Source organism: Astyanax mexicanus, chromosome 16, assembly GCF_023375975.1.
Source record: "Astyanax mexicanus isolate ESR-SI-001 chromosome 16, AstMex3_surface, whole genome shotgun sequence".
Classification (NCBI taxonomy): domain Eukaryota; kingdom Metazoa; phylum Chordata; class Actinopteri; order Characiformes; family Acestrorhamphidae; genus Astyanax; species Astyanax mexicanus.
The window spans coordinates 15,730,879-15,746,122 of record NC_064423.1 but is presented as its reverse complement, the minus strand read 5'-3'; the positions used below and the strand labels follow the sequence as shown (position 1 = coordinate 15,746,122).

General features: G+C 38.6%; 2 protein-coding genes across 4 annotated transcripts in view; one reads left to right on the top strand and one right to left on the bottom strand.

The window, feature by feature from the left end:
* Positions 1-295: 295 nt before the first annotated feature.
* On the top strand, positions 296-5,745 carry pdzk1ip1 (PDZK1 interacting protein 1). Its single transcript, XM_022669625.2, has 4 exons — positions 296-660; positions 1,166-1,280; positions 5,362-5,439; positions 5,534-5,745. Exons 1-4 carry the CDS (start codon positions 471-473, stop codon positions 5,604-5,606), a joined length of 456 nt encoding a protein of 151 aa, XP_022525346.2. The 5' UTR covers positions 296-470; the 3' UTR covers positions 5,607-5,745.
* A 4,367-nt stretch (positions 5,746-10,112) lies between these two features.
* The window catches only part of patj (PATJ crumbs cell polarity complex component), a 210,094-nt gene continuing 204,962 nt past the window's right edge, over positions 10,113-15,244 (bottom strand). For all 3 annotated transcript variants that reach the window (XM_022669623.2, XM_049465996.1, XM_049465995.1), the window contains one exon: positions 10,113-14,814. In XM_022669623.2, the coding sequence (XP_022525344.2) occupies positions 14,668-14,814 (147 nt within the window). In that variant the 3' untranslated portion in view covers positions 10,113-14,667. The remainder of the gene's footprint in view (positions 14,815-15,244) is intronic.

Below are 15,244 nucleotides of genomic sequence, written 5' to 3'. Positions count from 1 at the left end.
TCTGTTTACGGTCGCTAACATTGGCTAATTTATAACTCATTAGCTGACAAAAAATGTGCAAACTTGCTGTTCAGTGCTGTTCTTTGGTGACATATTACTACATGAGTTACAGCATGTCTTCTTCAGTGAGCCAAAGTCCTCGGTGGGCAGCATTAAAGCTCACATTCAGCTGGAATGTGTTTACTTACTTATAGGCTTCCTGCTTTGTTGGAGAATAACTTCCTCCAAACGCTGCGCTCACCACTGAGAGCCCACTACTGCCATCCAGGAAGGGTCTGGAATGTGAGAAAGTTGATTAGTGAGAAGGCCTGAGTCTAGATTAAGCAGTACTGAAAGAAGGATGCTGAGAAAAGTGCTGTATCAGTACTGTACAATAAATAACAGTATTGCTTGCTAATAGCTAATAAACCCCTGCTTGCAGGTCTCTGGTTTAGTAGCAGGTAAATGATTGACGCAGCCCTCAGCTGGGAATGTTCATCATTCATTTTCCTGATCCAGAGAGAAGCAGTGAACATCTCCACCGCTACTGTCTGACTGAGAGAAGAGCTTTTACTGTTTTTTCTTCATTTATTGCAGTTGTAAAAAGGTCTGAGATGGGAAAATCAGTCGTAGTGCTTCTTTGGCTACTGGTGATACTGGAAACAGCTTCTGCTCAAGCAGGTACGATGATTTTATTATTTTTAAGAAGTTTTTTGGGGAATCAGAGTGTGTTTTCTAGGGCATCGATATGTATGAAGAGTGTATAAATGTATTTTCTAAAAATATTAGTCTAAACATTATTTTTTTAAGTCACAACTTTAACATTCTTTATAATTAAGGTGCTACAAATAGTTTAAGGTACCATAAAAAAAACACTTTTCCGCAAAAAAACATCTTTCTGAAAGGGTGTTGAAAGTGAGAAGAGGCTTAAATTAAACTTTTGTTTAATTTTTTCTTTATTAAAAGTGCATTAGTTATTTTACAGCATTTGTCAAATAATCATTTGTAGCACCTTTTTTTTTTATTCAGTTCAGTTCAGTTAATGCAATATTAAATCAATCCTCCAAGCAGCCATTACATTAAAACCAGTTGTTGATTTTTCTTGGAGCACATATTGTAGGTGCACCCCTTTATTATATATTATGTATAGTGTACAATATATTATTTAATGTTTTATTCGATTTAGAGAAAGCAGAGAGAGCTTTACCAAACTGGCTGACGGGCATCATAGCGGTTGCTGTGTTTCTCTTCCTGGTCTTCATTGCTTTCCTGGTCAACAAAGCCTGGTGTGAGACTCGGAGGTAACTATAGGACAGTAAATGAGAGCTGCATCAATTTCTCTTCTCAGTAAATCAATCGTTCATGTTTCATAGAAACTCCAGCTGGATTAGATGAGCTTGACAATGTGTAGTGGGTAAAAAGTGTGCAAATTCTAAAGTTTAATCAGTACAGAGTCATAAAACTGCAGATTGATTGACCATATACAGTACATGCAGGGGAACCAGATGCTTTAATGTGTGAGTCAGTGACTATTATAAAGTATGGCACAGCTCCCTTGTCAGCAGCTCTAGCCCTATGCATTGTAATGGGCTTGGCTAAGCAATCTATTAACCACACTTCAACACACAAGCAGCTACACATCATACTTAATCCCTACTTTTTGCTACTTTAGTTAGCAAAAGAATACAAGTCATTTTGGCAAGTTTCTAGCATATGTGTGTATGTGTTTACCTAATCAAAGGTGCTTTAAAGTGTCACACAGATGCTTTAATTATTCAAATTTTGGACATGTTTGGAGCAGAAATCTAGCTGCTCAGCCACACATCTGCTTCTCTCTCTGCTGGCTGCTGCCACCAGATTTTTGACTGACAGGCAACTGAACCAATCACTTTGCACATAATACAGCTATGAAAAAAATAAATAAAAGACCACTTCACACTGTAAAAAATGATGTGCTGGTTTTACTTAAAAATATAGTGCAACGTTTTTGCAAGCTTGTTTTTAAGTGTTACCCACAAATCTTTTTTGATAACTTTTAATTAAAATATTAAACTGATATTGCTTAATAATTTGCTTGCAAAAATGTTGCACTATGTTTTTACGTAAACCCATAGAAACATTTTTCGTCATTTTTACAAAAAAAAATTACAGTGAAATTACTTAAAAATAAGGCTGCAAAAATGTTGCACCATATTTTTACGTAGAACCAACAAATATTTTTTAGTCATTTTTAACTAAAATCTTAAACTGACATTACTTAATAATAAGGTTGCAAAAATGTTGCACCATATTTTTACGTAGAACCAACAAATATTTTTTTACTCATTTTTAACAAAAATCTTAAACTGGCAATACTTAATAATACGTTTGCAAAAATGTTGCACCATATTCTTAAATAAAACTAAGAAAAGTTTTTTGTCCTTTTTTCAAAAAGTCTTAATACTGACAGTACAAAAAAAATCACTTTACGCCTTCACATAAAAAAATGTCTTTGTCCAGTGAATAAACTTAATATTAACTTAACTTAATATTGTAAGATGAACATGAGCAAGACAGCAGGTTGAGCAGCTGAACATTAAATATTTAAAAGCAGTTAAAAAAAAAGTCTTAGACCATTTCAAATGAACTCCATTTATTTTTTTTTAACAAACAGTCTGTAATTATAGAAATACATGTGTTTTATGCTCATCTACAAAAACTCTGTAAAACAGTGTAGAAACAAAAATAATATTTTATCCCTTTGTCTCCCTAACCTGCAGGCCAATTACTGAAAAAAAGCATTTTTACAGTCAGTTGAAATAAGTAGATCAGAAAGGTGTTTGTACATAACTTTTTATATTTATTGCACATCAGAATAGAGCAGAATAAAATCCTTTAAAAAAACATTTTTTTTTTTATAAAAAAAAAGCAAAAGCAAAAAGTAAACAGTTACAGAGAGTGTCACAGGTGTGCTTCGGCACACGTGTAAAAACACTGGCTCTGATTGGCTACCACCTCTGTCCCGCATAACTCGCCACCTGATTGGCTGAGCCCAGACCTCTTTTTTTTCTCAGGCTGAAGCCCATGGAAACGCGCATGCGCAGTTTATCGCTGTAGAACAAAGAGAAACTCCTAAAATAAACCGTTAAAGTTGATAATATTTTTTTCTAAAAGCAGTGCTCGGATATGAGGATTACTGGAGACTGGACTGATGGATGTTGTGATGTTTGGAGGGGTTCTGAAGCCCGGACTCTGAGGTACGCGCTGATATTCTCTGTTTGCGTGTGAGGGGTGTCCTGTAGTAACCCCAGGCGGATCAAAGAGCGTGTTCACAGACCGAACCGTCTAACGCACTCTTATTCAGGAACCGTACATCCGACAGTAAAACGGTTTGCAGCTCCGTAATCCTGAGAGTCAGCAGGCTGTCATTGATATATTGAGCCTGTAATTATTCATAAACACAGCCAGATATTAATTATTATATTTATCTGGCCCGCCGTCGGGCCAGGGCGTGTTAAGAGCGTGTCAAGTTCAACAGGTGTTACACCGAGAACTGTCACCTGTTTAGACCTGGAGTCACAGATCTCTATAGGTCACAGTTCATGGTGAAACACCTGTTACTACTCACTAGCCTGGGCAGGGGTCCGCTTGAATTACTGTTATTATATCATTATATAGTAACGCACTGCTTTTAATCACCAGTAACGTCAACGGCGTTGTAACGACAGGAAAAGTAATTAATTATTTTATCCCGTTACTGACAAAATGACGTCGTTACCTAACGCCGTTACTTATAACGCTGTTATTCCCAACACTGATAATTATAGAACTAAGTGCACCAAGCTGCTCAGTGAAAAGGAGAATGTAAAAAAGGGGTTGAAGTGGCAAATCATTGTAGCTAACATGCGTTAGCCTTATAGCACGCGAACAATACTTTGATTAGCCAGCTAGACCGACTCTGGTCTGGCGTTACTCACCGGGGTCTCTAATGCGGTGCACGCTAACGCGGTGTAAGCATTATAGCACGCTAACGCTGTGTTAGCATTACAGCACGCTAACGTGGTGTTAGCATTATAGCACGCTAACGCTGTGTTAGCATTACAGCACGCTAACGCGGTGTTAGCATTACGGCACGCTAACGTGGTGTTAGCATTATAGCACGCTAACGCTGTGTTAGCATTACAGCACGCTAACGCGGTGTTAGCATTACGGCACGCTAAAAATAAGATGATTAAGCCAGCTAGACCGACTCTGGTCTACTCACCGGGGTCGCTAATGCGGTGTTAGCATGACGGCCCAGTCCGGTTTGTACGCGCCCAGTGCCGGAATAGCCACCCGGGTGGTTAGCCTACGTGCTAGCTAGCTTTATTTGCCCTTTCTTTCGGTTTGATGCTTGCCTATAGCTGCAGGCCAACACAGTTCACTGAAGCACCGTGTTTCTAAAACCAACTTAAACTACACAGATAACTCACAACTGTAAATATCTCAAAAATAATCAGTCACTGTGCTCTTACCCATGCAGTCCATGCTCGCTGCCTTCCAAAAGTTCTTCATCAGTGGAGATAAGTACTTGTATCAGTGCCTCGTGGTCTCCCAAGCAGCCTTAAAATATTTAGTTAGGCGTAACAAAATCTTAACATAATACACACTAAAACTATTGGGTTGTACTTATTTTTGTAATTAAGCAAAGTTCAAAAAGTATAATTTTAGGTAAAATCTTCTCATTATAATGAGCAAACATCACTGGGCTCAAATCATGTTGATTTTACTCAAATATTCATGCAATATTTCTCCAAATTTCTAAACAAAATAAACACACAAAATATTGGGTTGTACATACTGTTTTAATTAAGCATAGTTCAAAAAGTATAATTTTAGGTAAAATCTTCTCATATTAATGAGCAAAGTTTACTGGGCTCAAGAATCGTTTTTTTGCAGTGCAGTTTTTGAATCAGTTTCTCTGATTTTGCTATGTATAGGTATATGTGTGCATAAAATGTACATTGTTGTTTTATTCTATAAACTACAGATAACATTTCTCCCAAATTTCAAATATAAATATTGTCATTTAGAGCATTTATTTGCAGAAAATGAGAAATGGCTGAAATAACAAAAAAGATGCAGTTCTTTCAGACCTCAAATAATGCAAAGAAAACAAGTTCATATTCATAAAGCTTTAAGAGTTCAGAAATCAATATTTGGTGGAATAACCCTGTTTTTTATACATCTTGGCATGTTCTCCTCCACCAGTCTTACACACTGCTTTTGGATAACTTTATGCCACTCCTGGTGCAAAAATTCCAGCAGTTCATATTTTTAGACTAAAACAGCTTGCTATAGAAACACTCCCTAAAACAACTGAATACTGAATAACAGATGTTTCTCTTCTCATCTTTCTCTTAGTGACAGTCAGGAAGTGAAGACTGAAGTGACCAGTAATGAATATTCAATGAGCAATGGCACAAATCTTGATTCAGTCAGGTAAGAATTCAGATGGTTCGTTTTTCATGATATTCGTTTTTATAAAATTCACACTTTATTCTCTAGAATAACACTGGACTCATCTGCTTTTCAGGAGCAGTGAACACCATGAGGCTTACGAGAACGTGATCATCCACAAAACTGAAGAAAAAGTAACAGTCATGTGAATCTGACCAGTTACACACATTACAGCATTCAAAGACACACATTGATCTAAAGGTCTGTTAATTTATGATGATTTAATTATAATTAGTTAATGCACTACACTGCTTTTAATTACTGTACATGTATCAGTGTTTATACAACCCCTGGCAAAAAGTATGGAATCACCAGTCTTGGATGAGCACTCCTTCAGACATTTCATTCTGTAAAACAAAGTCTGATCAAAAACATGATACAATAATAAGGTCATTCCAAAGTGCAACTTGTTGGCTTTCAGGAACACTCAAAGAAATGAAGAAAAAACATTGTGGAAGTCAGTGAATGTTACTTTTATTGACCAACCACAGGGAAAAAATATGGAATCACTCAATTCTGAGGAAAAAAGTATGGAATCATGAAAAACAAATAAACAAAAGATGATTCAAAATACATCACTAGTATTTAGTTGCACCACCTTTGGCTTTTATAACGGCTTTCAGTCTCTGAGGCATGGACTTGATGAGTGACAAACAGTATTCTGCATCAATTTGGTGCCAACTCTCTTTGATAGCAGTTGCCAGATCAGCTTTGCAGGTTGGAGCCTTCTTGTGGACCATTTTTTTCAATTTCCACCACAGGTTTTCAATTGGGTTGAGATCTGGACTATTTGCAGGCCATGACATCGACTGAATGTGTCTTTCTCCAAGGAATGCCTTCACTGTTTTTGCCCTATGGCACGATGCATTGTCATCTTGGAAAATTATTTCATTATCTCCAAACATCTGTTCAATTGAAGGGATGAGAAAACTGTCCAAAATGTCAATGTAAACTTGTGCATTGATAGAAGAATTAACCACAGTCATCTCCCCAGTGCCTTTGCCTGACATGCAGCCCCATATCATCAAGGACTGTGGAAATTTGGTTGTTTTCTTCAGGCAGGCCTCTTCATAAATCTCACTGGAACGGCACCAAACAAAAGTTCCAGCATCATCACCTTGTCCAATGCAGATTCTTGACTCATCACTGAAGATAACTTTCATCCAGTCATCCACAGTCCATGACTGCCTCTCCTTAGCCCACTGCAGTCTTGTTCTTTTATGTTTAGGTGTCAATGATGGTTTTCTTTTAGCTTTCCTGTATTGAAATCCCATTTCCTTTAGGCGATTTCTTACGGTTCGGTCACATACATTGGCTCCAGCTTCTTCCCATTTATGCTTCATCTGTTTAGTTGTACTTTTTCGTTTTTCAAGACAAATGGCCTTAAGTTGCTTGTCTTGACGCTTTGATGTCTTTCTCGGTCTACCAGTACGCTTGGCTTTAACAACCATTCCATGCTGTTTGTATTTGGTCCATATCTTGGATACAGCTGACTGTGAACAGCCCACATCTTTAGCAATCATGCGTGAAGAGTTACCTTCTTCAAGAAGTTTCACAATCCTCTCTTTTGTTTCAAGAGACATTTCTCTTGTTGGAGCCATGGTTCTTGCCACTCTAATTCGTCCAGCAGCCCTCCAAGGTGTCATGACTGCAGGTGTTTTTAACTGCAGACTAACGAGCAGATCTAATCTGAGGCAGGTGTCCATTTAGGGAAAGGAAATTGACTGGGTGTGTCCTTATTTTCTACCTTCAATTTGAGTGATTCCATACTTTTTTCCTCAGAATTGAGTGATTCCATATTTTTTTCCCTGTGGTTGGTCAATAAAAGTAACATTCACTGACTTCCACAATGTTTTTTCTTCATTTCTTTGAGTGTTCCTGAAAGCCAACAAGTTGCACTTTGGAATGACCTTATTATTGTATCATGTTTTTGATCAGAGTTTGTTTTACAGAATGAAATGTCTGAAGGAGTGCTCATCCAAGACTGGTGATTCCATACTTTTTGCCAGGGGTTGTATATAGCTGATATCAGATGATATTTACTCGGGTGTCCAGTGGTATCTGGCATCAGCATGTTCCAGAAGTCCTGTAATTTTAAGGAGGATCTGACACAGGAACAGTATATTTCACATAAAAGAAAACAGGCCTCATCCGAGCAGATCATCTTCTTCCACTCATCCAACATCCAGTCCAGACCTGAGTGCCCACAGGAGGGGATTTTAATGATGGAAAGAAGTCAGCATGGGCAAATAAGCAGCAGGGGGTGCTTTTTTGTATTTACCCACTGTATCTGCAGTTTCTCTTTAATTACAGCATCCGTAATTTACTTTTTCCATAATAAATAAGTAATAAATAAATAATAAAAGTGTTTGCTGTATCCGGTTTAATACGTTGTCTCTCTTTATCTAGTGCACTGGTCTCAGCACAGATCTTTGGAATTTAAAGACATTAAACTGGCCACTTTTTACAAGGAAAAAAAAACACCATAAAAAATAGAGCTCATTAAATGAGAAGATTTTACCTAAAATTATCATTTATTAACTTGGCAAGTACAGCCCAATATTGTGTTTGTTTTGTTTAGAAACTTGTAGAAACACTGCATATGAATTTAAGTAAAGTTAATGAGACGTGAGCTTAGTAATCTCTGCTCATTATAATGAGAATTTTTTAATATCTCAATTAAGGGTGTGCCACATCATATTGTATGCCATAAGAAAATGTAATATTTATTTTGGTAGTGTATTCTTGAAATCATTTTTTTGAAATTCAGTGTTTTATCATATCGCCAAGAGTATCGTTATTGTGAAAATAACATGAAATATTGTGATATTATTTTAGGGCCATATTGCCCACCCCTACTGCCAATACAATACAATAATTCCTAAACTGGAGGCTAGCTAGGTAGCTATGCTGTAGCTAAAGATATCCAGCAAGGAAATACAAAATACATGTATTAGCTATCTTTTTAAATCTTCATGGCTTATTTGTACAGGCTAGCTTGCCTAAAAAAAAGTCAGCATAACTGTAACCGCTAGCCGGTGTCTGTGGACACGAAATCTGCTAGACTGATGCTTTAGTCCCTACTGCTGGGGAGCCAAATGCTGCTAGCCTGAATGCTGCTAGCCTGATCTATGTCTAGTGTCTGGGGACACGAAATCCGCTAGCCTATCCCTCCAATCCCAACTATTGGGGATGCTAATGCCACATGCCCAAAGCTCCAATTTCTGTTGCCCAGGACCCAAATGCTGCTAGCTCGACGCTCCAATTCCTGTTGCCGGAGACCTGAATGCCTCTAGCCTGACTCTCAATGTTCAGTGTCTGGGGAAACTAAATCTTCTAGCACTCTGCTCAAAGTCCGGGCGTCAGGGACGCTAACGCCACTAGCCCAACGCTCCAATTTCTTTTGCCGCAGACCCGAATGCCTCTAGCCCGACTCTCTATGTCCAGTGTCTGGGAAAAGGAAATGCACTAGAACATCACTCCAAGCCCGGGCATCGGTGACGCTAATGCCGCTTGCCCAACGCTCCATTCATTGTTGCACAAAAATTTCACTAGCCTGAATTCTAGTGCTGCTATGCGAAATCCGCTAGCCTGAAACTCAAAGACCTAATGCTAGTGCTGCTAGCCAGACTCCCCAATCCCTTTTGCCAAGGATGTGAATGCCCAACACTACACAATTGTTTATATTTGTACTATTTATGTATATTTATAATTGTATTTACCTAAGTTAATTGACTTTCATTGAATGTGACTCTAAAGCTATATTCAAAGATATAAGGTAAACAATGAACATATTTTGTAAAAGACTTTCAAAAGCTTTGTATTCAGAAAAATGTTAAATTCATACTTTCACAGGTAATTATTTTATTTGTATTGATCATAAACATACTGATTACTGTAGAAATGGTGATTGATTGTCTAAGTGTTGTGATCACTGTCACACCAAAACCTGGCATCTCTGAAACAGCAGCTTTACAGGCAAAGGAAAAGCCTCCTTAATTTTTTATATAAGTAATAATAATATTAATAATAATAATAGTAATAATACACAATTTTACTAGTTTTTTTTCTAGTATTCTATATGCAGGTTTTTTAAACCACCACACAGCTGCTGCTGCTGCTAAAGTGCCTGTAATAAACTCACCCAGTGCAGATCTGCAGCTCTGGATCACCTGATTCAGATCATACACTCACCTCACAGTCCTGCAGCAGCAGCAGCAGCAGCGTGTCTCGCTCTTCTGTCGCTGATGACAAGCAGATTTAAGGCCCAGCAGCTTCAGGCTGGACGTCTGACCAGAGAGGCCTCAGGCATCTGCTCTGACCTCGAGGTCATTCGAACTAGCCTCGCAAGAATCGAACCCACTTCCTTTAGTAGAGAGGGAGTTCAGCTGACACAGGATTTCCTCACATTGTGGGAGACACACACTCAAACACACACAGTCAAACACTCTCTCCCTCTCTCTCACATACACACTCACATATGAGGTACCAGGATATAGGTGTTTTCTTCAATAAGATGAGTCATTAAGGAATGCACTACAACATTACATGAAATTAAAGAAATCAATTAATTACATATTTAAAATATCAAGGAAAAAATACAAATATAAAATCTATAATCCTAAATCAGAAAAATGCAAACTTATAAAACATGATGATTTTTTTATATTTACTTTGACTTTTACTTAATTCCAGACAGTATGAAATTTAATTTGTTAATATGCATCTTTTTCTGAATTTTAGGGCTCTAGACAATAATCTAACTAATGATGTGATTTCAATTAGGTTAAATAACAAAAGCACAAGCCTAATCATTTTTCAACAAGACAATGCAAAACCACATGCTGCACACATTACATAGGTATTGCTGCTTTATAGAGAACAACCTTACATTTCTGCTTCTTTGCACCATGATACTTAATTTTTTAAAACGCTGAACAATTAACCCTAATATGGAGACACTGCCCATATCATCTAGTGGTCACATGACAACCTTACAATGAAATGACTGAGAACAAGATGGCAGGAATCCCAGTCAGATGTTTCTATAGCCAGTCCAGACAGAAACAGGGCAAAGTACCCATGCTAGTACTGGGTTGGACCCCTTTTTGCCTTCCGAACTGCCTTAACCCTTTATGGCACAGATTCAACAAGGTACTGGAAACATTCCTCAGAGAGTCTGGTCCATATTGACATAGCTTCACGCAGTTGCTGCGGCTGCATGATGCGAATCTCCCATTCCACCACATCCCAAAGCTGCTCTATTGGATTGAGATCTGGTGACTGTGGAGGCCATTCCAGTGCAGTACAGAACTCATTGTCGTGTTCAAGAAACCAGTCTGAGATTATTTGCACTTTATGACAAGGCGCATTATCCTGCTGGAAGTAGGATCAGAAGATATAGGTACACAGTGGTCATAAAGGGATGGACATGGTCAGCAACAATACAGATACTCAGGTAGGCTGTGGCATTGACACGATGCTCAGTTGGTACTAATGGGCCCACACCATTTCAGCACCACCAACATCAGCCTGAACCGTTGATACAAGGCAGGATGGATCCATGCTTTCATGTTGACGCCAAATTCTGACCCTACCATCCAAATGTCGCAGCAGAAATCATCAGACCAGGTAACATTTTTTCCAATCTTCTATTGTCCAATTTTGGTGAGCCTGTGTGAATTGTAGCCTCAGTTTCCTGTTCTTAGCTGACAGGAGCTGCACCCGGTGTGATCTTCTGCTGCTGTAGCCAATCATCCGCCTCAAGGTTTGACGTGTTGTTGTTTAGAGATGCTCTTCTCTTCTGCAGACCACGATTGTAACGAGTGGTTATTTGAGTTACTGTTGCCGTTCTATCAGCTGGAACCAGTCTGATCATTCTCCTCTGACCTCTGGCATCAACAAGGTATTTGCGTCCACAGAACTGTATCCGCTCACTGGATATTTTCTCTTTTTGTCACATTTAAAGTCACTTAAATCACCTTTCTTCCCCATTCTGATGCTTGGTTTGAACTGCAGAAGATCGTCTTGGCCATGTCTACAAGCCTAAATGCATTGAGGTGCTGCCATGTGATTGGCTGATTCGACATTTGTGTTAATGAGCAGTTGGACAGGTGTACCTAATGAAGTGGCTGGTGAATGTAAAAGTGACAAAGTAACACCTAAAAAACAAAAAAGTTTAAAGTGTTGCGAGAAGTAATGATTGGACATGGAACATTAATCAATTTTACCAGATAAACATAAAACATACTGGACTTCTTCCTTTGTTGTACAGGCATTGTTTGATTCGTGGTGGATTTGAGTTGTATCAAAATGCATACTATTGATAACTCACATATTACACAGGACAGCTTCTTTCTAAATGAATGCATTTTTTTTTACTATGAGAAATTACAGTGTTTGCAATGCAGACGGACCGTACAAAAATTAAAAACGTAAGACATCAAGCTCAAAACGTGATCGACAAATACAGCAGCTTGAAAATCAGTCAAAGACAGACACGGATTTTCCATTACGATCTAAGAAAGGCCAGTTAATAAACGTAACATTTCAACAATACATCCCTTATCACAACTCATCCCTGTGTTTCTAGGCAAAAGTATGGATGTAAAATTTAATCAACTATTGATTATTAATAAGCAATGACTTCGAAAGCCTAGGGTCAGTTGGCTGGTACTTTTGAGACTGTAGTGTTAATGTGTGTGTGTTTGCATATGTTTTTGCCATTTTAAGTTTTTGACATAATGTAAATTCAGTTGTTGGTCTTTTTTTTAAATTATATTTATGTTTTTTGTTTATGTTTTTTATGAAGTTTTTGAAGAATTGACAGCTAAACCTGTTCCAGAATGACTTGGAAATCATTCTTTTCACTTTAACTTTAACCATTCAATATAAAGAGGGTCTTTTTTTCTCCTTCTCCTATAAAGTTGCCATTTTAGAGTTGATTATAATGGAGCAAAAAGCAGCTCTCACTAGCCAAGGCTCATAATGGAGGTTAGAAATGTAGCAAGTGTGTATGTGTGTAGATTAGATCCGAACGGGCTCTCTGAGCTGGAGCAGTTTCCTGCAGGTCAACCACATCTCCCCCAGCGGCGGCTGCCGACAGACGAGTCAGCCTGGTTCAATACCTGCTCATTATCCACATAAAACAAAGATAATGAAAAAGGATCCAAGCACATGGGTCATAGGCAATTTCCCTTCTTCATTAGAAATGGGTCTATTGCACACACACACACACACACACACACACACACACACACACACACACACACACACACACACACACACACATACGTACACACTTACACACCTACACACACACATATATCCAGTACTGTGCAAATGTTTTAGACACGGTAAAAATCTGAATGAAAAGCTCCTGTTCAGGGAAGTAATGTAAATTATATACAATGTATATATGTATAAAACTATAGTTTCACATGGAAGCTCAAACTGACCTGTAGAATAGGTGTGTGGGGCCTCCTGCACAGAATGTGGATGCGATTTCTGTCACATGGACAATTCTAGCCAGAAGTCGCCGGTCACAATCATTACCACCCACTGTATCGATTCTCTATCTTCAGTGGGTGGTAATATATTAGCCTTTGATAATAACGTATTTGCGACAGACACATGATACTGTGGATGGAGAAACGTTAAATATCTGGAAAACTTCGTAAACAGAATGTCCTATTCACCTGACAACCACTATCAGGCCTTACTTGAACTCCATGTGATAATTCATATCACCTTGCCATGAACTCGCTGGCCAGTGTTCAACCTCACAAGATCATAAGATAACACCACACAACTTAGAACATCCAACATACATAAGTGAGGACATTCCCAAACTGTCTTCCCACATAATGCTCAAGAACACGATTGGCACATTAATGTATTTACTGTATTTTTTGCACTATAAGTTGCACTCAAATTCCTTTCATTTTCCCAAAAAATTGAACTTTACCAGTCAGTTTGTAAGAAGCAGTAAAGCCACTCCGCTAAAGTTACACGTTATACAGGAGTTTCAGTGACATTAGCCGCTAACCACTTTAAGTGCTAGATCTAGATTATAGCCTTATAATTTATGGACAAACCACTAGTTACCTTAGAATAATGCTGTTGGGCGGCATTAGCTGGTAAGTACTAGCGCTCGAGGCTAATGCTAATGCTCCAGCCTTAGTGCTCGAGAAATCTGGGAATCTAAGCTTACTGTAAATAAATTAAGGCACTTTACTCACCCAAATAAACGTTTTTTCAGGAGAGAAATCTGTGTAAATTAATATCCAGTGCTTGTTTGAATTTAAAATATAGTGTTTTTGTTAACTATTAAGAATTACAGTTTTGTTTACTTAGGTTAGTTTTTAGTTTTAGTTGCGAGACCTGCTGAATTTGAAGGGAAACATGGTGACACCTCTGTTCCTTACTAGTGTCACATAATCCCAGTAAGCCTTATAATCTAGTGAGCCTTATGTATGAAAACAGACCAGATAATAGACATTCATTAATGGTGCGCCTTATAATTTGGTGCGCCTTATAGTGCGAAAAATATGGTCGAATATAGAATATTAGAAAACAACACAAATCATACAAAAATAGAAGTAGTGCTATTACATCACTGTGTTCATTAAAACCTCTCTAAAGCTCTTCTCACAGGAGTCTAGATTTATTAATAATTATCATTATATCAACACCTGGATTTAAGATGGTAAATCAGATATGATGGAATTGAATTGCATCCTCTTATTGCTGGGATCAAAATGATAAAATAAATGTAATTAGGTGCCTAAAACCTTTGCACAGTACTGTATATATTGATATTAAAGGGGTCAAGCTTGAAGTAGAGGCTGAGAAAAGTGGTCATCAGTCTTTCTCTCCATCTTTCTCTCTCTCTTTCTCTCCACAGAGTCCATCAATGAATGTTCATCACTCAGTGCCAGTCTACAGCTCTACAGCAGGGTGTGTACTGTAGAATGTATGATGTAGAACGTGGGCTGGTTCTGCAGCTGAAGAAGAAGATGAAAATGCTCTGCTGGGTGTAGTGTCTCCGCAGTGTCTCTGTAGTGTCTCTGTAGTGTGTTGAGGCTGAGCCGAGACTCCAGCAGGACTCTAGTCAGGAATAGAAGGTGTGTTCAGTAATTTGTGCAGTGTTTGTTTGTTGGCTACCTCCCCAGTAGTCCGCTCACGAGTGTGTGAGTACGTGAGTGTGTGTTAGGACAGTACAGACAGTGTAACGACTCCTCTCTGTTTCTTCAGGATGGCCACGGCCTGTTCGTGTGTGGCTCCCTCCAGACTCTCTCCGTTCACAGACAGGATCTGATCTCCTCGTTTCAGACGCCCGTCCACTGCTGCTGCCCCCTAGAGACAAAACGTAGAGTACAGTATGAGAAGAACATAGACTTAATATACCGTATTTATTTTTTGCATTATAAGGCACATTAAATTATAAGGCACATTATGAGACACTAGTAAGGAACAGGGGTGTCGCCATGTTTTCCTTCTAATTCGAAACCTGTGGCGAAACCTGTAAAGCTAAGCTATGTATAGGCGTTGGACAACGAAACTGAAACATCTGGTTTTAAACCACAATAATTTACTGTCCGGACGGACTGTTTGGTGGAAACAGGAGAGTTGAGGTGCACATTGAATTCTGCCGTGATTTAGGCAGCCGTGGTTTTATGTTTTTTGGATACAATCCGGGTTAGCACCTGAACATCCCTTTCAGACAGCTTCCTCTTACAGCGTCCACAGTTAATCCTGGTGGATGTGGTTCGTCCTTCTTGGTGGT

Coding starts and splice junctions, on each gene's coding strand:
- pdzk1ip1 (XM_022669625.2), top strand. CDS start 471: ATGTTCATCATTCATTTTCCTGATCCAGAGAGAAGCAGTGAACATCTC. Junction 661..1,165: donor AACAGCTTCTGCTCAAGCAG/GTACGATGATTT, acceptor TATTCGATTTAG/AGAAAGCAGAGAGAGCTTTA. Junction 1,281..5,361: donor GCCTGGTGTGAGACTCGGAG/GTAACTATAGGA, acceptor TCTTTCTCTTAG/TGACAGTCAGGAAGTGAAGA.